The sequence below is a fragment of the Phocoena phocoena genome, chromosome 7 (assembly GCF_963924675.1).
Source record: "Phocoena phocoena chromosome 7, mPhoPho1.1, whole genome shotgun sequence".
Classification (NCBI taxonomy): domain Eukaryota; kingdom Metazoa; phylum Chordata; class Mammalia; order Artiodactyla; family Phocoenidae; genus Phocoena; species Phocoena phocoena.
Genome location: NC_089225.1, coordinates 49465367 through 49487877, shown reverse-complemented (window position 1 = coordinate 49487877; position 22511 = coordinate 49465367). Strand labels below are relative to the sequence as shown.

General features: G+C 35.5%; 1 protein-coding gene across 4 annotated transcripts in view; it reads left to right on the top strand.

Annotated features, from left to right (window-relative positions):
- The window catches only part of SCN9A (sodium voltage-gated channel alpha subunit 9), an 83256-nt gene that overhangs the window by 47846 nt on the left and 12899 nt on the right, over positions 1–22511 (top strand). For 3 of the 4 annotated variants that reach the window (XM_065880850.1, XM_065880852.1, XM_065880851.1), the window contains exons 17-22: positions 2866–2986; positions 12689–12843; positions 14353–14526; positions 17226–17348; positions 21023–21304; positions 22085–22138. In XM_065880850.1, the coding sequence (XP_065736922.1) occupies positions 2866–2986; positions 12689–12843; positions 14353–14526; positions 17226–17348; positions 21023–21304; positions 22085–22138 (909 nt within the window). Of the gene's footprint in view, positions 1–2865; positions 2987–12688; positions 12844–14352; positions 14527–17225; positions 17349–21022; positions 21305–22084; positions 22143–22511 lie in introns of all 4 variants that reach the window. The other variant, XM_065880853.1, reaches the window with a different exon arrangement.

Sequence of the window (22511 nt, the reverse complement as noted above, 5' to 3'; positions counted from 1 at the left end):
ATCGACGTGAAATTTTAAAATGACCTATTTATAAAACCAGAAGGGAACTTTTTCATACTGAAGTATTTATTTCACTGCTCTTAGTATAGTATAACTATTCTTCCATTTCCAAAATCACAAGAAAACTAAATAGTAAATGATTGAGTATACAGAAATGAAAATAATCATGTAATTAATTATGTAAAATGATACAAATGATTGACTTGATCTTCACTGTATACTAAATAAGAATAAAAGAAGATTCAGTAGTTAAATCTAGCAGTGCCTACTATGAGATTTAAAAGAATTTACCTTCTAGAGAAAACCTTTGTAATAGATGTTAGCCTTTCTATTTAAAAATGTCCTTTTTGGACCCTGTTAAAGAAACTTCTGCTTTAGTACGTATGAAGTTTAAAAGCTGAGTAGATTAAAACTAAACTGTCTATATTGCTAGGACATGCCCGTAAATATTTAACATTATATACAGTACTGAAATAGCTACTTGTGAATACTTAATGCATTCCCAGGAAAACATTGAATTCCTAAAAACATTCTAAACATTGAATTTGGCTTGTGATACAAATTATAGTTCATATTAAATATTTTGATAATTTCTGTTCCAATGAGGAATCATTTTGAATAACTGTCATTTATGATGTAAGATCCGAGCCAAACTCCGAATTTAATTGACAAAATATTGCCATAAAAGTTATGGGCGGGAAAGGCTTCAATGGCAAGAATACACGTCATAAAATCATCTTAATTTTTACTTATAAATTAACTTGGCATAAGTCTGCTTTGTTAATGCTCTTTTAAAGAGTGAGAAAACCAAATGTTGAGGTTGAAGATGCTTTCATTAATTTAACATACATCAGGGTTCTGCAGATTTGAAACATTTTATTTAAAAGTTGTTACAAGATGAGAGAAAAATCATTATAACTATATCCTAGTTGTCAGCATTTTGGCTAATAGCAGGGAGGCGCTTTGTATTCTATCAGCTATTTCACCCACTGCTTTTCCTCAAGGTCCAAGCCAATAACTTCTTTTCAGCATGGAAATGTTTGGTCTCATCTCCACAGAATCATAGTGCCTTGTCCTTCATTTCCAGTTCACTTGCAACTGAAAGGTCAGGAATTGAAGACATCAAATAACTGTAGTCTTTTAGATATGGTACTTAAAATGGGTTTTTGTGGTAATTGGCACAATAGGACATATTAATAATTATAAGTTTCCCCATTGTTTCCTGGAGTAATATATATTTTGAAACCTTAGGTCTTACAGGATATTGTCTTATAATTAATTTTTATTTGTTTTTTTAAAGTAATTTTAGATAATTCAATCAGTTTAACTTGCTTCTTAAGTGAAATTTCATATTGATACTGTTAATAATGTAATATTCTAAAACTCTTCGACTATGTGGGAATAATACTTCTATGCCAATGTAGATTAGAAGTAGTAATTTAATAGAGTGTTCATAATTCTTTACCTCAGTTATACAAACCACTTTGCTTACATCATTCCTTATGTTCAATTCTTATCAATGCCTTTTTTACTGATATTGAATACTGTGTGATAATAATAGTACTGAGAATTTAATGTGGTACCCATAAAGTATACTTTTAGCTTCCAAAGTCATTCTCTAAAAGTTAATATTTTAGTTTGGGCCTATGATCTTAATGCAAATCAATAGATTGAAGAATCAATTTAAATGAAATGAGTATTTCCTCATTTTTAGCACTTACATTTGTTTGAATTATTATTAAAAAAACAAGTAAAGCTGTAATCTTATTAAGAGAAGTACATGCTATAATAACTAGTAGTTTTCAATATTCACATGTCGTTTAGCAAATGAGAATGAAAATTGAACTCTTCCATTGATGTGCTGCTCTACCCCTTATAAAATAATATTAGGAAAATTTGACACAGTTTTGCTACAATTGCTGTATGTATTTTATCTAAAACTTTCTGTGTATGTGTATGTGTGTAAACATCATGTTTGATCACAAAGTTCTGGGTGGGGAAAATTTGTGTTATGATCAGTTTTATGATCATAATGACAATGATTCATTCCTCTCATGTGTTGGTCTGCCATGTTCAGTTTCATGGAGTCTTTGTTTCAGAGTTTGCATGTGGTGTTCACTTTAGTAGCCACTATCTCTTGACATTATAAATAATATTTATGATCTCTTCTACTGTATCCTGAAATTCTATCACTGAAATAGGTGGTATTGGATAAGATAATTACTATGGTCTTTGACATTTTGATTCCAATACAGTATTTGACTTTTTTTGTTTTGATGAAAGGCCTTCTATCTATATCATCCTGATACATATTCTCAAATCCAAGCGTTAATAGAAAAAAATATGTTTGGATTTCATTTTACACTGGTTTTATTCTTTTTAAAAATTTTAAGTACCAACAAGCTTTTTCTGCCAGTTGTCAGATCTGACCTTTCAATGATCAGGTGTTGGCAATTTGGCACTCGTATATTATTTCTATCAGGGTCTTGGTTGTTCTAAAATAGTAATTATTGGTGTATACAAATTTATATTAAACATAAAACAAAATAAAAATGTGGCCAATACTTTGCAGATGTTATAGTTTACATAAAAATATTACCTTAAGACTAATTCTGTCCATAACGTGTTAGCATACGAAAAATAAGGAAATGTATTTTTCACAGGATGTGTAGATAGAAAGATCAAGCACAGATGCATTGTAAGGTGACCTGACCTCAATGTATGTTTATATGTTTTTATGGCCATCATACTGTTAATCTCTTTTCATAACACTTTGCATGACTCTGATTATCAAATTTGGTTTTAATGCAAGATTTGAATGAACCCTAAATGAACTCTCTGGTGGGGTGGTGAATTTCTTTTTAGAGGCTGAACGGATCGAGTTCCTCTGAGTGCAGCACAGTTGATAACCCTGTGCCAGGAGAAGGAGAGGAAGCAGAGGCTGAGCCTGTAAATTCAGATGAGCCAGAGGCCTGTTTTACAGATGGTAAGAGAAAAACTGAGACCTCAGTTAGCAGCCATTTATTAGTGTTTTGGCTTTGGTCTTAAAACCTAATACTTACTGGGGGTTGATGAGTAAAAAGTCAGAAGACTCTATTCCATGCTGATTCAGTCATGGCTCTGTGACTAAGGGCAAGTTGCTGGAGCTTTCTAAGCTTCAGTTTCCACACTTATGATATGCTACTAACAGTAATTTATGACGGTGACGCTGTTATACTATATAGCACTCTACTTACTGAAAGATGTTCATATTCTCCTTTAGGTCCTTAATTCATGTTCTCAGCTCCATGAAACCAGTAAACAAATTAATGGGGTAGATGGTACTGTTGTCCTTTTCATCAAAAGCTGGAGCTACTCTGTCAGGAAACCATTTGAGACAGTTGACCATAGTCTGTCTCAAAATTCTTCCCTTGGTTTCAGAGGCCACACTCTATTTTTGTTCTTCTTTTACATCACTGAGAATTCTGAGTTTCTTCCCCTGTTTCTTTTTTTTTTTTTTTTTTTTTTTTTTTTTTTTTTTTTTTTTTTTTTTTGCGGTACGCGGGCCTCTCACTGTTGTGGCCTCTCCCGTTGCGGAGCACAGGCTCCGGACGCGCAAGTTCAGCAGCCATGGCTCACGGGCCCAGCCGCTCCATGGCATGTGGGATCTTCCCGGACCGGGGCATGAACCCACGTCCCCTGCATCGGCAGGCGGACTCTCAACCACTGCGCCAACAGGGAAGGCCCCCCTGTTTCTTTTAGTGACTATTTTTTATGCACAAACCTTAAATAATGATGTTTCCCCACATTTTGATGCTTGGTTATCTACTTTTCTTATTCTCTAGCCCTAAGCGGTTTCATCCATGTCTGTGGTGTAAGCAACCATTTCTGTGTTGTTGCTCTTAAATCTTTATCTTTACCCCTGACTTCATTCAAGTTCCAGATCTGCCTACAGCTCCCCATTGCTCATCTCCATCTGTTGTCTTTAAACAACAGTTGAATAAGTTCAAAACAAACTTCAGTGGGGTTTCCACATGTAATCTACAGCTTCTTCCAGTCTCTATCACATTTAGTGACGTCATGGTCTATCTTGCCTCTCAAGCTAGACTTTAAGTCAGTCCTAACCTCTCCCTTTCTAGCCACAGGTTGATCACAAAACACAGAAGTTGATCAGAAACTCTGGAGATAGGGTCCGAGTCCTTCAGGGGATTCTGATGCACACTAAAATTTGAGAACCATTGGTAGGATAAAACCTGAAGTCCTTAACTTGGCATGTAAGGCCCTTTACATTTGGCCTCAGTGTCTTATTTTATAACAGTGCCTCTTTTCATTCCTTTTCACTTTCTATCTTACTGAACTTCTTACTACTCCTGGAATTTTTCAGGGATTTTATTCAAAGCACTAACTTTGAACTTGACTTGGGAAAGTATGCAGTTTTCTAAGCAAGTATTGTGTCATCTAAGTAAAAACGCAAACCTAGAGTAGGGTTACAATGTAATACGATAATTTATTGTACAAGTTTTGGAGCATGATAAATATGAGTTCTAATTGGCCTACTGCTAACTCTCTATGAGACCTTGAGCACATTTCAGTCTTGTACCTCAGACGCCTTATCTGTAAAATGGGTACATTTTACATCCATATCATAGGGATGTTGAGGAGATTAAATGAGATAGCATTAATAAATTAATTAGCACAGTACTGTCTTTCATCTCCTTCTAGTTTCCTTATTGTTTTTAAAGTATTTTGTTAACAGTCTTATCTAGAAGCAATGGTAGCCTTGATGCTAATGGCTCATGATCTACTCGTGGGCTTAAACTCTCAGCATTTGTGGTTTTTTTGTAGAAATCACTGACTCGCTTTCATTCTTCAAGATTTTCTGAACCAGTCTCCTATAACACTCATGCAGTAAACAAAATGACCTGCAAATAAAGATATCTGCAAACTACAACGGATGCATGAATTCTCTTTAAATAAAAGCCAAATGTCATTTTTTGTGTGTGTGAGAAGCAAAAAAGTGTGACACCCAATTAATAGAAATTTGTGTTAGCTCAAATTAGTACCATAAGCAAAACACATGGAGTTTTCTTTAGAAGTGTTCATGTTAAAGGCATTTAAGATCATCATGTATTTCAGCATCACGATAAAATTAAATTGACTAGTACCATGTAAACTTAAATTTGTACGGATGCTACCAAGATTTCTTCCACACATTTTATGAATGACCCTGACTTAAAATTCTAGGATAACCAGAAAGAAGTTGGGCTTATCAAACAAATTATGGCTCTATATCAGAAAAGGGCTTTAGAAAACCTTAAACCCTCTGCAGAAAGTATTAATGCTAAGCTATTTCAGACTGTAGGTGCTATCTTACTGAGATCAAACTTTACAAAAGCTATTTTAATCCTATAAAACACCAATGAGAATACTTATATAATGACTTTGAGATTATTCATAACTTCTTTTTTTTTCATAACTTCTAATTTGAGTCTAGTATATGAGATATTATAGCAACACATTTTCAGTGAATTGTGGTCTTGACCACTGAAAATTTACTGAGAACCAAAGTTTCAGTTGTACGAGATGAATGCATTCTGGAAATCTAATGGACAACAATATGAGTATAGTTAACAATACCGTGTTGTGTACTTGAAATTTGCTGAGGGTAGATCTTCAGTGTTCTCAACGCACCCAAAAAAAAGAAATTGGTAACTACGTGAGGTGTTGGCAATTTAATTAACTTGATCGTGGTGATTATTTCACAGTATAAACCTATATCAAATCATCAAGTTGCACACCTTAAATATATACAATTTTTAATTGTCAGTTATACCTCAGTAAAGCTGGAAGAAATGGGCAAAATAAGAGAAGAATAGGCAAAATCAATCTACAAAGATAGAAGTCAGACTAGTGGTTACCTTTAGCGGGTACAGATTGGGAAAGGGCATGAGGGTGATTTCTGGGTGCTTGGAAATGTTATATCATGACCTACATGGCTGTTACATGAGAATATCAATCTGTATACTTAAAATATGTGTACTATATGTATGTTCTCAATAAAAATGTAAATAAACAGATAAATATATTTTTTTAAATGACAAGAAAATCTACTAGCAAACACACATCTCTGAGTCATATCACTTTGAGCAGCTGTGCTCCACTTGAGACTTTATACTCACTGGACCTGCTGCGCTAAGAGGCTCAGCCTGATAAAACAGGGCAACCAATTTTCTGAGCCCTTCAACCCTTTATCCACTTAATCATTCTTTTATCCAATCAACAAATAATCGTTAAATACCTTCTGTCTGCCAGGCTCAGACCTGAGCACTAGACAGAGAGAGCAGGGAAAACAAAACAATGTTTCTTACCCAAATAAACAGATAAATATTTACTAGGTCTGATAAGTGATACATGCTATGGAGAAGTAAAGTGAAAATGGGAATACTAAGACTGAGGGGTAGAAGCCTACTCTCATACAAATAGAGTGGTCAGAGAAGGCCTTTCTAAAAAGATAACATTGGACCATGCAAATATATGAAGGAAGAGTATTTTAAGCAGAGTAATGAAGGCACATGCCCTGAAGTGGCGATACGCACACTTGAAAACAAAATCAAGAGGCCGGTATGAGTAGAACAGATTGAGAGGTGGAAAGGGTGGTAGAAGTTGAGGTTAGAGACACAGCGGAGGCCAGATCTCAAGAGCACTGAAAAACATAAGAATCTCAATTAGAAGTCTCACGAAATGCCATCTTAAGAGCAGATAGGTGGATAGCACGGGCAGAAGCTGGGAAACCTCTTGGATGTCCCTGCGGTAATCCAGGTGAGAGATGATGGGAGCATAGACTACTGTGGGAGTATTGGGAATGGTGAGAGTATGAGATTCTGAGTATATTTTCAAGTTAAAGCTGAAGGGATTTGCGGGTGGATTCGATGTTGGGTGTTAAAGCTTTCTTCTCTTCAGAAGAGTCAAAGATGACACCAAGCTTGGGGCCTCAAGAAACTAGAAATAGATGGTTTCCACATGAAGAGTTCAAAATGAGTGGGCTTGACAGGATGGAAAATTGGGAACTTGTTTACTCATAGTGGAAATGACCCTTACCAAGTCATGATTGGTTGACAAGTGTTGCGCTAGAACCAGTGCCAATTTACAGCAGCATTTGGCCTCGAGGTTTTTGTTACCTGAAAGGCAGCAGAAAAATCAAAGGAAGTGGGAGAGTTAGAATAGTTGTGTTTCAGTGAAGACGAACGCTAAAATGATTTTGTTGTTCATAGCCTCACATCCACTGATCCTTTTTAACTTCGTAACTATCACTTCATTCATTCGCATCTTGTTCCTCTTCACCTTTTTCTCCTCCCTCTTATTCTGTGTTTTTCCTTAGTTCTGTTTCATTAGCTTTATCATTCAAGACTTCAGGTACCTTCCCCAGATCTGGTACTGCTCTTCGCTATCCTTAATTCTACATGTCTTTGCAATCTATATAATTAGGAACATGACATGACTCTGATTCTGCTTGGTTTTATATTATACTCCTTTTGGATTATACAATTAGTAACTCACAAAATCAAGATTAGGGTGTGAGAAGGATACACTCTTTTTCTTAAAAGTAATGTATTTTCTATTAATTTAGTAGGAGGAGCTAACTCAACTTTCCCCCAAAATGTTCTGAATTCCACTTCCTATAAAATAACTAACAACTAATTCTAAGTTTAGTGACACAATAACCAATACCTTTGTGCCTATTTTTGTCTTTTTTTGGAAAGAAAATGTGGACAAAAAACTTGTTTTAAAGGATTTAGAAGTTTTTAAGAAGTGTTTAAAAAAAGACATGTTTTCCTAATAAATTTTTATATTATACTGATCATGCTGTTATATTTTTATTAATGGCTAAACTTAGAAGAGGCCTGTGGTTTCTTTTTTTATTTGAAAGCATTAATTTAACATGATGAAACACAATAGAGATTTTATTTAATGGATCACAAGAGCAAATTAATGAAACCACCCAAAAGAAATAGCATTTACCCATGGGGACCTATTAAAATGTTTGAGACATTCTGTGCTGTATTTACATTTAATTAATAGTCCTTTTAAAAAAGAAGGTGTGATAAAACGTTGCTAACCAGCTAGGTTGGGAATCTCTTGGGATATGCCTTTGCATAAAAGCTAGACAGGCAGTGGTCCTATTCTCCTGCTCAAAATAAGAGAGAAACTCTCTGAGGTGTGATAAATCCTGAGGACAATGCTTATGAACCTTCCGCTCAGATAAAAAGTTTACTTACTTTTCTAATTAGAATATATAGTGCCTTTTCCTGCCTCAATCATAAGAATAATATTTCTCTTCCACCTTAAGACCTACAAAAAGAAATCCCAAATAGTAAAATCTTCTTAACCAAAGAGATAACTTTCTCCTCTGGTAATTATACTTGATGCAGATAGATTCTGTTCTGCACAAGATCTTTGTTTTTAAAATAAATTCTAAAGTCTCAAGCATTAAGTTAATAAAAAAAAAATTCCATCTTAAATTTTTCCACTCTATCTGGTGTTTTCTTTTGCCCCGAAAAAGATGATCTGGTGTCAATTTTTGGCCTTACCTTTTACTATTTTTTCATATCATTTTATAAAATATTCTTTCTTTACTAAATGCATTTGAGATATAAAGTAATTGTTTTAGATACAATGAAGATAAATTCTTTCAGATCTGAGGTCATGTGAACTGTAATTAACATTGGATAAATGAAGCCATGTGTATATTTTCCTTTCACCCTGTTCTTTTTTTTTTCTGTTTCGTCCAAATTTTGTGTAAATTCTAGAATTCACAAAGACATGACCCTTCAGATCATGACTAATGCTTAGATTATTTTAGAACTCTTTTTGGGGGGGTTATGTCTTTTAAGTCAACTATCCCAGCATGTGAATCTATGTAGAGGATTGTAGTAAGTACTGTGAGCAGAAAGAGAGGGCATAACAGAAACAGTTCAGCCTTCTGGGAACTTAGAAGTTTCCAGAGTGAAAGGACAGGAACACATAAAATTGTTAGCAAAAATGTCAGACTTGGGAGAAAAACATAACTTGCTACATTTCTATAAAACTGGAAAGGAAAGTACTAGGAGATACCTCATATTAAGGATCAATGAATTAATTTCGCTACAGAATCGTAAAAGAAGCCATAACAAGACATTGTCCAAAAAATGTATTTCATCAAGAGAATTCTACCTTTGTTGTTTCAGGACAGACAGCTATGATTATATGAAGTTATTACTTGATAGGCTCAATATTTTTAATGAAATATATTGTTTCATAGACAAGTAAATTATTTTTAGAGTGCCTAACTTGCAAACTTCTAAAACAAGTCTCTAAAAAATGCTGTTCATTCTTGCTTTCCCACCTTCTACATTCCCTCCAAACGAGGTTTTTGATCTAAAATTTTTAAGAGAAGAATTCACTGTAGTTCCTCTTTTTAAATTCTTCCTTTTTTAAGTAATTTTGATGATTTATTTTTTAATCAACTTTAATTTTTTTTTTAATTTCAATCATTATCTCTCTGAGCCTCTCTTGGTCATAGCTGTGTTCACCAGTCCTTCATGAAACTCTTCCCTGACTTTTCTTTTATTGCAGCCTCTTGTACATTTTCCCCACCCCAACTTTGTCACCTCCTTCAGGGTTTTCTCATCTTCCACCTTTCCCAGTGGTAGACAGGTAAATGTTTAACAACCAGTTCTCCAAGAAAAAGAAAGTATGCATACATCCATCAGTTTACCATATATTTTACTGATACAAAGGATATGTGGTACACAATTTACAGGCAGTAATATAATCAACATCCTTCATTGAACATTCATATAGCTAATTGGTTCCCACAGAATGCTTTTGTTGAATTTTGCCAAAATTTTGTATTTATAAACAACAGTGGTTGCAACTGATGAACAACTATAGTTTTAACCTGAAGGTTGATTGGTATTTTCATTTACATTAATCAGTAAGGTGAGAGTGAAACAAAAAGGCTGTGTGTCAGAACTTGACTCATTCATCAATGATGTGAACAAATCTTTGCTGAATCAGATAATAGAATTCGAGTAATGAAGGAATATTTCCTCAATTTTTTGTGCTATTCACAGTGTAATGGCTACCAATATGGCATACTTTTCCAGTTTTATTAACATTTTCTCCATCACTTTCTTAATTCTACTCTAGAAAATCAACAAGCCTGGATTTGTAGCATTTGATGACTTTTGTAAAGATTCCCACCATGGCTGATCTCAAACTACTGGTGTGACTTTGCTGCATGTAGAGTTGGGAAGAGATACATAGTAGCCCAACAGTATAACATATTCTACCAACCAGACAGAATGCTTAAATATATTCAAGAGCATAGATAATAGTAAAATGTAGAGTAATATATTTTTAGTATTTATTACCTTTTTAAAGTAAGTTATACTTTTAAGTTTATACAATTTAATTTTTGCTAACAGCTGCATTTAACAACAGGCTAGCAAAATTTCCTGGCAATTTAACAATAAGTTGTCAAAAACCAGCATGAGTTGGCTCCAGCATACCACTGAATTCTGTCTCTTAATATTGCTGTCCCAGAATGTTCCAGACTTGACCCTTTTCTCTCCTCATCCTAAATACTTTTTTGTGTGTGACCTCAACAACTGTCCTGATCTCAGCTGACACATATGTGCTAATGATTCCTACACATTCTTTTCCAGCCCAGACTTTTCCCCTGAGCTTCAGATTCACACCTCCAAATATCTACAGGATGTCTGTATTTAGAGGTTTCACTGGCATCTCAAACTCATTACCACCCCAAGCAGCTCCTGTTCCTGTGGTCTTCATTTCATTACTGATATCCACCCAGTTGTCTGGGCTTCTCCCTTCCTCTTACATCCCATATCCAATCAGTCAGCAAATGTGTTGATTTTACCGGCCAAATATGTCTTGACTCTGTTATTGCTCTAGTTCCTAACCAGAGCTGCCCAAATCTATCCTTCTTGTTGGGGATACTGAACCAGACCCTAATTGGTTTTCTAGCTCTGGGTCTTTCTTTGCTCCCTACCCCTCCTTCTTCTTCTCTTCCAACTTATCCTCTACAGTTGCTGGAGACATCTATTTATTTTTTTATTATTATTATAAATTTATTTTATTTTTTAATTTAATTTTTTAAAAATTATTTTTGGCTGCATTGGGTCTTCGTTGCTACGCACAGGCTTTCTCTAGTTGCAGTGATCGGGGGCTACTCTTTGTTGCAGTGTGCATGGGCTTCTCATTGCAGTGGCTTCTCTTGTTGCAGAGAATGGGCTTTACGTGTGTCGGCTTCAGTAGTTGTGGCGTGCGGACTCAGTAGTTGTGGTTCACAGGCCCTAGAGCGCAGGCTCAGTAGTTGTGGCACACAGGCTTAATTGCTCCGCAGCATGTGGGATCTTCCCGGACCAGGGCTCGAACCCGTGTCCCCTGCATTGGCAGGCGGATTCTTAACCACTGTGCCACCAGGGAAGCCCGAGACATCTATTTAAATTACAATCTCCCTATGTAATTTTCTGCTTAACAACCCTTCACTTACTCCTCGTTAGGATTTAGGATATAGCCAAACTCCTTAAGGTGGGAGAAAATGCTTTCCATAATCTGACCAGTTTCTCTTCCTTATCTCTCATCCATACCTTTTCTGTACACTTTGCTTTCATCAAAATTCTGAACTACTTGTAAGTCCTGTACACGGCACATTTTGCTGCCTCTTGGCCTGGAATTCCACTCCACTCTTTTTGGCTACTACTTTGATACAGTTCAGGTCCCACCTCTTCCAGAAAACCTCCTCTGACCTCACTTTCTCAACAAATAAGCCAGGTTAGGTGAATTTCTTCCAAGCTATCAAACATAACCCCAGCATATCTGTCATTTTAGTTGCATTATCCAGTTATAGTCATTTATTTCTGTATCTAGCCGCCTAACCAAAAACCAGTAATAGATATCTTGAGGAGAAGAAACTATGTACACAGCTGAGTAAAAAGGTTAATCAATAAATGTTTGATGGGGATATGAATGAATTAACCTAAACAACTTTAAATAAAATATTCTTCAGTTTTTTATAGCAGTGTGTTTTACATCTGGGATTCCAGAGTCAGATTTGTTTTTAACGTATAGTACTTGAAACAGTTTCATCTGTTTCTTGTAATCAAGATCTGTTTCTTTTGAACTCAATTATAAGACCTTCTACTAATTTTTAAAGTATTAAATAGAATGCTGTTTCTCAAAGGGTTTTTTATAGAGGAGTTGAAGCAGCACCAGACTGTAGACTAAATTCATATCAAGAAGGCCATGAAATACATTTTTGTCTTGAGATTTTAGTTCATTCGTTAACCAATAATTATTTACTGCTCATTGTGTGTTAGGATTACATTAGGGCTGCAATCATAAAAAGAACAATATGTGGTTTAAACACTGTAGAGGAGACTGATGAGAAACTAGGGAAGAACAGAAAACACGAATACATCCCAAGTTAGAAATTACTGATACAAGTATTAAGAAAACACCAGGGAGAGTTAAGAGATGAGAAAAGGTAGCATCCAAGTTGAAACTATTTGAAGCTTCAGGTGTAAGTGTTAGAAATTATTTGGTTGAGGAACTATCGTAGGGAGCGCTTTGCATTAAATAATGTATGTTAAGGATTTTATGTATTCTGAATATCCAGATTTTACATGCCTGTCTTTCTTGCCAGGTTGTGTGCAGAGGCTCCCATGCTGCCAAGTTAACACAGAATCAGGGAAAGGAAAAATCTGGTGGAACATCAGGAAGACCTGCTATAGGATAGTTGAGCACAGTTGGTTTGAAAGCTTCATTGTTCTCATGATCTTGCTTAGCAGTGGTGCTCTGGTAAGTGATCTGACATCTAAGGCTTAAATCAATTAAGTCATTATTTTTAATAGATGAGTTGAAGATAAGAATACCATGGCAAATGGTTTTACTTAAAAATTAATCCCTCTGATCAGTCCTAAGGACAAAATTTTAGTTAGCTCAGTAAATATTTACTCCATGCCTGGCATTATTCTTGCTGCCCTGAATGCAAAGTTGGATAAGATCCAGATACTTTCCTCAGGGAGCTCAGAGAGCATTAGGGAAGTGAGAGGCACAAGTGATACAGAATTGGGATGTGTTTGTAAGTGAAGTATATGCATGATTAAGCTCTGGAGCAGGAAGTGTTGTCTGCTTGGGATTTCAGAACGGTAGATGTTCCTCCAGAACTCGGAGAAGGGAAGCAGAAGAGTCCTGAGGGCTGCACTTCAGTTCTTGCCTTTCAGTTCCATTGTCTTTCATAACCTCTGCTAGCTGCTAGAACATTCTCTCAGCATCTTATGGATCTGTCCATTCTCTCTGTTCCAACTTCTCTGTTTTCTTCAATATTGAGGATTACATTTCTCCAAAAGTGCTAAGGATCATTTTTAAAGTATTTAAAGAATAAGAAGAATAAGAATGGCACAAGCCCGTGACTATGGACAGGTAGTCCAGTGTTACCACCAAGGATACAGGTCCTTTTGCTTTCATTTTCTCCAACAAAGTGAATATTGTTTAAACTTGAAAGAGAAAAATCTAATACTTTAGACCTGTTTAGGTCAGCAGTCATTTTCAGTGGCTTCAGTGAGATCACTTCTTTAAGTCCATTCAGATTATTTCCCACGGGCCTTGTGGCTATGACCACAGTACCATCGTCTATCACTTACTAAAATTTCTTGGAAAGTGATAAAAGATGTCACATTGATGGAATAAATATAACAGTGATTTGTAGAGCTGAAACTTTTAATGAATGATAAAGTATTGGTGCAAAATTCAAAGGAAGAAACCATTGTCTGTGTTCTATAGCCCTATTAAGCTACTGCATTCATTCATTTAACAAACCTTTCCTGCTGTGTTCTTGACATGGTGCTAGGCACTGGGAATGTACAAGCACATAAGAGCTGAAGGAGAGGGCTTAAATCCTACTTCTGTGTCGAAGTAGAGTGCAGGGTTAGAGAGATTTATAAAAGGGGCTGACCCTGGAATCATGTCTTAAATTACTAGGACTTACCTAATTTGAAGGAGGATAAAAGGGGAGTCAGATGAGCGGAAATCCCTGAATGTGTCAGAGATCATGATTCTTTTAGGGCACTATAAATAATTTCATTCTTTTGTACTCTCTTCCTCTTGACCTCTGGTGATCAGCCCCCTGCACTGGTGCAAAGGCTAGAACTAAGTGTTACACAGTAACTGTAAACCAGAAGAAAGACAGCTGGCCTGTAATAGTATTATATCTCAGTGTTCTCTTTATCAGAATTTCATTTCCTGTTTTTGTCATGAATCATAAGCTTTAAGTTGTACCAAATTTAAATCTGAATATTATTTTCACAGGCTTTTGAAGATATATATATTGAAAAGAAAAAGACCATTAAGATTATCCTGGAGTACGCTGACAAGATATTCACTTACATCTTTATTCTGGAAATGCTTCTAAAATGGATAGCATATGGTTATAAAACCTATTTCACCAATGCCTGGTGTTGGCTGGATTTCTTAATTGTCGATGTAGGTACTTTTGAGTAAATTTTAAAAGGGGATTTATTCTTACAAATAAGTGTTCTCAAAAACCTTCACTAATGTTAAATATTATCACATTTAGATAGGTGATATGCAAAAAAAATTTTTTTTTCCAAGGCAGGCATAGCTATACGTTATATCTTCTATGTTCTCTCAGACTTCCTCTATGAGATATTTAATTTTTGATACTGTATGTTAATGGTTTTATGTTTGATTATTTTTTGATTTACCTTTTTTTCATATACGTTACATAGTTAGTGCCTAGAAAAATGAATGGTAAGATGAACACTTTTGTAATACAATAGTTTTAAAGAAAGGCTAACCAAAATAAGAAATAATAGAAGGAATGTAGATTATTTCTTTTCTCTTAAGCTGTAAATATGATTACACCTTTTAAAAATTATAAAATATATGATATTCAGAAACTTTTAAAAATATTGTCAGTGTTCTTTTCACCTCTCAGATTAAAAAAATGTTTACAAGTAGAGTTGAATTTATTTTTAGTTAAGAAAGAGATATGGCTATTTAATAATGAAATTTTTTGTATTTGAAAATCTGAATTAGCGCTTCTCAATATTTAGGGGTATGTAATATGCAGAATTCAGGGAAGTTATATAGCTTCAATTTGAAATATTTAACATTTTGAAAAAACTAAATAAATTATATATACGTGTGTGTTTGTGTGTGTGTATGTGTATATATATATATATATATATATATATATATATACACACACACACATAATGCATATAATTATATATATATAATGTTTTCATAATGCAACAGAGAGAGCAAAACTCCACTCAATTGTGTTGCTGATAGAGGTGCAGATCTAGGCATGTGGATTTTGGGGAGGAGCTGAGATTTTTTTTATTTCTCAAAAATTGAGAAATTTATCTAGCACAGTTGCTCTCACAGTGTGATCCCTGAACCAACAGCATTGGCACATGTGGGTGGGAACTTGTTATAGATACCAACTCTATAGGTCCAACTCTCAGGTCAAACTCAAGTGCTACTAAATCAGAAACTCTGGTGTTGGGATGCAGAAAATTCTTGTAATATGATCTCCAGATGATTCTGGTACATATTCAGGTTTCAGAACCTGATTTGATATTCTTTTGATTTGATATTCAGAGGATGGATTTGTTTGATTTCTGCAAGCTTCCTGATTAGTTGAAACTTATTTGATCGAGCATTATTCATCAGTAGGGGCATATATCATGCACATACACATGTATACATACATAGATAAATATATGCATATACATATGTTCTCAGTTACAGACTACATATATTCAATATAATAACACTCATTTAACAATGGTTTGGAGATCAGGTTAACCATTTCCTTAGGGGTTATTCAAATTATCATAGACATTTTAAACCTTTATTTTTTTCTGATTAAAAAGGAACATTTATTATTCTGATTAAAAAATACACATTTTTTAAAGCATACTTAAGTGGGAAATAATGGACCTGAATGACTGGGTGAATTTAAGAGTGATACTGAGGATTAGTTAGTAATTCTGAATACATAGCATGAGGACCTAAAAACAAAGAGTTATGTTACATTTAGTGAGACATTTAGAAGTAACTGTATGAGAGCAAAACACTTCAACACGTCCTGATTCAAAAATCAGTTCACTGTGTTTCTGATAGCAGCAGTAGTGAACTTGCAAGCAATAAATTTTTCTACTTCTTCAATAGTTAAGGAACTTGACTCTCCTGTTGCTCCTGATCTTTCCTGGAAAACTTCAATCTTTCAGTCATTACTTAATTCCAATGAACTGCATTGCGGACATTGTTCTTAGGCATTGCCTCCTGCTGCACGCAGTGTGAAACAATGGATATTTTAAATGGAACTTATTCAAAGACTGAATACATTTACCGATCCAGATCTTGGGTCATTGAAGAGCTCATTGGTCCTTACCAAAACATGTATTGATTTTACTTCTGTCCATGTTCTTTCTTCTGAGATAACTTGCGACAAGAACACAAATTTCTGTTGGATACTGGTGATGGTGATTGTGGAGGGTCCGTCTAATATGACGAAGTTCTTGTGTGTCTATGTTGTTTGTGAAGCCAGTGAGATCACCTGCTTGTGTGCTCTCTTCAGTACAGTTGAGATTTTCTCCCACTAATTATTGATAGGAAGATCTTTGGTGCCAATTCTGAGAAACTGTAGGTCAGAATAATCTTCTGGGGAATTTGCCTCATCTCAAAGTCATGAGTCTTCAGAGTGCTTTTGAAAAAGGTCTATACTGGGACTTCGATTTGGTTGAGTGATTGCCACACTCTTTTAACTTAACTTCAGAATCACACACTTTGTTATGCCCTGGGCTTTATTCCAATTGAAATTTTGATAGTTGCTTTACTTAAATGTTCAGGATTAATAAGCAAGTACAAAACCATTGACTACAGAAGTGTGAAAAGCATGTGTGATTTTTTTATTCAGATATAAGAAATAACTTACTTTCCTTCTATTATTTCATCTTATTTAGGTTAACTTTCCTTTAAATCTATTTCCTTTAAAAAGCATCTATCTTATCCAATTTTTAGACAATAAGTAGATAACTTTATGTATAAAATCATATTGTTCTTGTTGAACTGCTCTTAGAAATTGACTTTTTCTCTTCCTGCTTTATTATTTCATTGAAATGATTAATGAAATTTTTCTTCTTTTTTAGGTTTCTTTGGTTACTTTGGTCGCAAACACTCTTGGCTACTCAGACCTTGGCCCCATTAAATCCCTTCGGACACTTAGAGCCTTAAGACCTCTGAGAGCTTTATCTAGATTTGAAGGAATGAGGGTAAGAAAATACTAAACTTCCAATATAATATTCATATTTCCTAATGGAGTGTAAAATATGAAAAAATGGGTATGTAGGAATTATGGACTGTTTATATTTACACACATGTGCATATATATACGTATATATGGGCTGTTTATGTATATGAGTGTGTATACATGTGCATATAGATGCAGTATTTCAATGCCTATTGATTAACAAAAACTAAATCAAATACAGTAATGCCTCCATATTATATTGTGAGGCAGTGATTCAAATAAGTGACTTTTCCCTTCCTAAATGACAGTCTTTCCTATGCTAGGAAACTCAGGTGAAGGGGACACTCTTAGTCCTGACAGTATCTCTCATATACAAGTCACGAAGGACTTGCCTTTATCAGGTGCTCAAACAATTTAAGGAACTACCCTGGGTGTGGGGCATAAGAAAAGACAGAGAAGTGAAGTAGCATCAGGCATCACTTTTAATTTCATTCTTTAAATACATGGCTCAGTGAAAGTGGAAATAGCTCCAAATTATATTTGAGAAAACTAAAGCTCTGATTTTACTTAATTTGCAGTAGGCAGCATAGTACCTGAAAAGAGATTCATTTTGCAGAAACAAACAAGGTGAGATAAATACTGACTACCAGCAACTTAGCTTTAGGGCTGTATTAAACCAGCAACTTCTTCATAAAATCCATGCTTTATTTTCTCTAATGAGTCTATATCCTCATTTGTTGCTTCTCTCCTTGAATTTCTTCTTCTCCAGATATATTCCTGCTTTCTCATTCCTCCATTCTCTTGGCCAGGAATGTTTCTCCCTGCCCTATCTCAATCCTAACTCATCAATATAGTAAATACCTACTCATCTTTTAAGCCTCAGTTTAAATGTGCCTTGTCTGTCCACCACCAGGTATAATTGAGCATCCTTCCTATATGTTCAGACACATAACATCCTCATTATATTGCATCGTACTTATTTATTTATCTGACTGCCTCTCTAACTGTAGTCTCTGAACAATTTGCTTACTGCATCTTTTAAATGTGGTCAGCATCATCTGAAAACTTACTAGAAATGCAAATTCCCAGGTTCCACCCCAGATATACTGAGTAATAAACTCCGGAATGGGGCTCAGAAATCTGAAGCCTCAGGTGAAAGAATGTTAGTTGTATTTTAGTCTAGCAGATCTTCATTACATTATGACTGTACCTAATTATGACTGTAACCTCTACTTGTTAGTGTATCCGGTATATGTTGGCCCCCATGTAAATATATGAAAGATCATGATTATACAAAGATTTTTTTTCATAATTAAAAGTCAAGTACTTTTGATCATGTAAGAATTGAAATTACAAGTTTCATTTTATACAGAACGGTAGTATTGGAGTTGACATTAATTTTTCTTTTTGAGCATTAGTAGAATGTTGCGATCTATTCAGAACTTATGACTGATCCCTGGACTCAAGCAGAGCGTGTACTACATTCTCATGATCAAGTAATATACTTTCCCCATCAAGATATTAATACATCCCTCAGTGATTAAGCCACTCCATTATTTTACCGTTTGCTCTCTGTTGTTTATCTAATATACAGGTGAATTGGATGCAGGAGAATGTTTTAATATATTTGGAGGGGCAAGTATGTCTACTTAGTTACGTTTATTAGCCGTGCGAAACAGGGATGTTTCTTCAAATTGCAGGGTCGTTTTAAAGAATAAATGAAATATGATTGGAGGCATTTTGTAGTTAGCTTCCTTTAAAAAGGCTTGAGGTTCTTGAACTTACTGACTTTTCCAAATGGCTTCTCATCAGAACGATATGTATCCATCTCCCTCAGAGACTCATCATTATGCACATTCTTTCAGCACCAAAACTGTGTGAAATTTTGTACTATAAAAAGAGTACAATGGTAAATAGACCCCAGTCCCCCATGAGTGAGCCAGGACAGCGGTCATGGAGAGACAGAGAGGGGAATAGTAGTTATTCTGTGACATCTGCTATAAAACAGTAGGCACACAGTGCTACGGGAGTAGAGATGAAAGTGGCTGCCTGGGGAGGTCTGGGAGGGGCTTCATATGGAGGCGGCCTCGCAGCCATGACTGAAAGAATGGGCCCCAAGTCACAGGCAGGTGGGCATTCCAGGCAGAGATGCAACTTGGTAGAGGACAGAGTTGACTAGGCAAGGTATGTTTGAGCAGTGACTATAAGAATCAGCGTGCCTAGGTTATGAGCATAGTGGGAGGGTAGCAGGAAATGAGGATGAAAATGTAGGCTTGAATAAGAGCTGACCGTTTGGAATTCTACTCTCTAATTCTGTTCTTCCTAACCCTTTGGGGGTCATGTACGTTGTAAGAATCTCATAAAAGTAGAAATCATTTCTCCGTAAAGAAAGCATACCCATAATAATGTTCTTCATATGATTTCATGCCCCCATGGAACCTCTGTAGGTCCATATCTACCCATGAACCCCAGGGTAATAACTGTTGTTCTTGACCAAGGGTCAACAACCAAAGCCTACAGGCTGGATGCCTGTTTTTATAAAGGAAGTTTCATTGGATCACAGCCATGCTCATTTGTTTATATATGATCTATCGCTGCAATGGCAGAATGGAATAGTGGTAACAGAAATCATATAATCTGCAAAACCTAAAAATATTTAAGAAAATGTTTGACAACTCCTGCTCTAGACAATCTCAAAAGTAGTCAGGGATCCTGCTTGATACATTGCAAGAAAAAAGGGAGCACGTGCTCTTTACTTAACAAGTTATTCTTTAACACCTTTGCACTCAAATTCAGAGTAGAGGTCAACTGTAAGAAGATAGTAAGTTTGGAAAGATGAGGTAATTTAGAAAATCTGGAGGGTGATAAATGCTACAGTGGTCGCCATGAAGGAACACTGGGTGGCAAGAGGCACTGGTGATCAATAGTATTGGAAATGCTGAAAAGCAGAAATAAAGGGAGTATTAAAGATAAACTATTCTGTATTTTTTGTTTTTAATTGAGGCCAGTACTATCTATATTTAGCCAAGGGCTTATGTATAAAGTGTTTTTAGAGTTAGAATAATAAATTTGAAAAGGATTGCTCTCAATCTGTAGATGAGGAAACAGAGGTCCCAAGGTCTTAATTAAGTTTACATATCACGCAACTAGCAGAACCAGTTAAATCTATGGCATTCAAACCGTGAAAAGATTCCCAATCTTAACTCAGCTTATATGTACTAGTAGTTTCTCTATATGGGAGAATTTTAGCACTGGTAATTCTAGGACTATGAACCATTAAATGTACATTTTACTTATTTTAATTGTTTACATTTATAAATTTCTTTCTTTTCTAGAGCATGCAGATTTTATGGCTTCACCTTACATATATCAGGTTTTTGGTTTATTCTTTTTATTTATTTTTTTCATTTATTTAAGCTGTCATATAATCTTAGTGATATGTTCTGTATTGTTGCTAGTAGTTTCACTGTGTGATCCTCATGTACTTTTGTAAACTCATTGATCAAGGGGCTCCTGTCTTATTTTGTCCTGATGAGCACACAGTAGGCCTTCAATAAGTACGTGTTGGTTGGTTGATTTATGTCTTAAACATGTAAGGGTGGCTTTTCTAATTTCTTTAATTCTGTATTGTGTTTCATTAATGTTGCCCATTTAACATTCATACTAATCCTAATCATTCTTTTTTTTGAATGCTAGGTGGTCGTGAATGCGCTCATAGGTGCAATCCCTTCCATCATGAATGTGCTACTTGTGTGTCTTATATTCTGGCTAATATTTAGCATCATGGGAGTAAATTTGTTTGCTGGCAAGTTCTATCAGTGTGTTAACACCACAGATGGGTCACCGTTTCCTACAAGTGAAGTTGAAAATCGTTCTGAGTGTTTTGCACTTATGAATGTTAGTCAAAATGTGCGATGGAAGAACCTGAAAGTGAACTTTGATAATGTTGGACTTGGTTACCTGTCTCTGCTTCAAGTTGTAAGTGAGCCCTTTTATGAATGCTTGACATTTTGGTGCACACTGGATGGAGGAGCTGTCATTATTTATATAATTATTAACTAAAAATTAAAGATAAAGTACTTTGTGACTTTAAAAATAGAGTTGGTCTTTTTAGAACATGTGCCTATAAACATGAAAACAGAACATGGGTTCTGTTGCATTTTATCCACCTTTTTGGAGTCACCTGATCCCCTGCCATTGTGCCATCTGAATACTGCGTGCAAAAATGAATAGTCGTGTTTTGGACTGCACTTTTACACTACAGGGAAATGAGAAGGACTTCCCACGGGTATGGAGAATCCTTAAGATATGGAAAAAAAATTGTTTCCTTTGTTATTCATAAAATTCTCCTCCCCACTCTGGAAAAAAATAAAAGTTCATGTACAAAACTCACAGGCAGTTGTGACAACCTGGCGATAATTAACTAGGAGTCAGATTTAGGATGTGACTTTGTGATGTGTCCCTCCCCTTTTTTCCCTTGACACAGCATCTTATGTTAAATTGGTATTTTGAAATACAGTGGGCTCTCCTTATCCGTGGGTTCGCATCTGCCTAATGCAAGGGACTTGAGCGTGGGCAGATTTTGGTATCTTCAGGGGGGCCCTGGAACCAATCCCCTGCAGATACCAAGGGACGACTGTGTAGTAAAACTCACTAATTTAGTATTAATTAATAAATGCTATAACATTAAACACACTAAACTCACTTGTGACTAGTTTAAAGTATGAGGTTCAGATTCTATAAATTTTATATTTACAGGCAACATTTAAAGGATGGATGACTATTATGTATGCAGCAGTTGATTCTGTTAACGTAAGTATTGGTAAACATAACACTAAACTCTACAATTTTGAAAAGTTCCTTAGTTTAGTTAGGCTGTTTTCAAACAGCAGCTCCAAGGAGCCCTTGGTATGTGCACACACACTGAAGAACACCCACCTGGTGGTAGCCTAGTGGTTACCTGTGCAGCATTTGGAAACAGAGCTTGGCTTAAATTCTGGCTGTCCCATATCAGACAAGCTTGCATATGACTTCGAGCAAATTACTTTATCTCTCTGAGCCTGTTTATTGATTTATGAAAAGAAAGTAATTCACCGCCTACATCATGGGATTGTTCTGAGTGAGGATCCAACTAGAAAATGTTAAGTAGAGCGTTTAGCACAGCTTGGCAATAATAAGTGCTCAG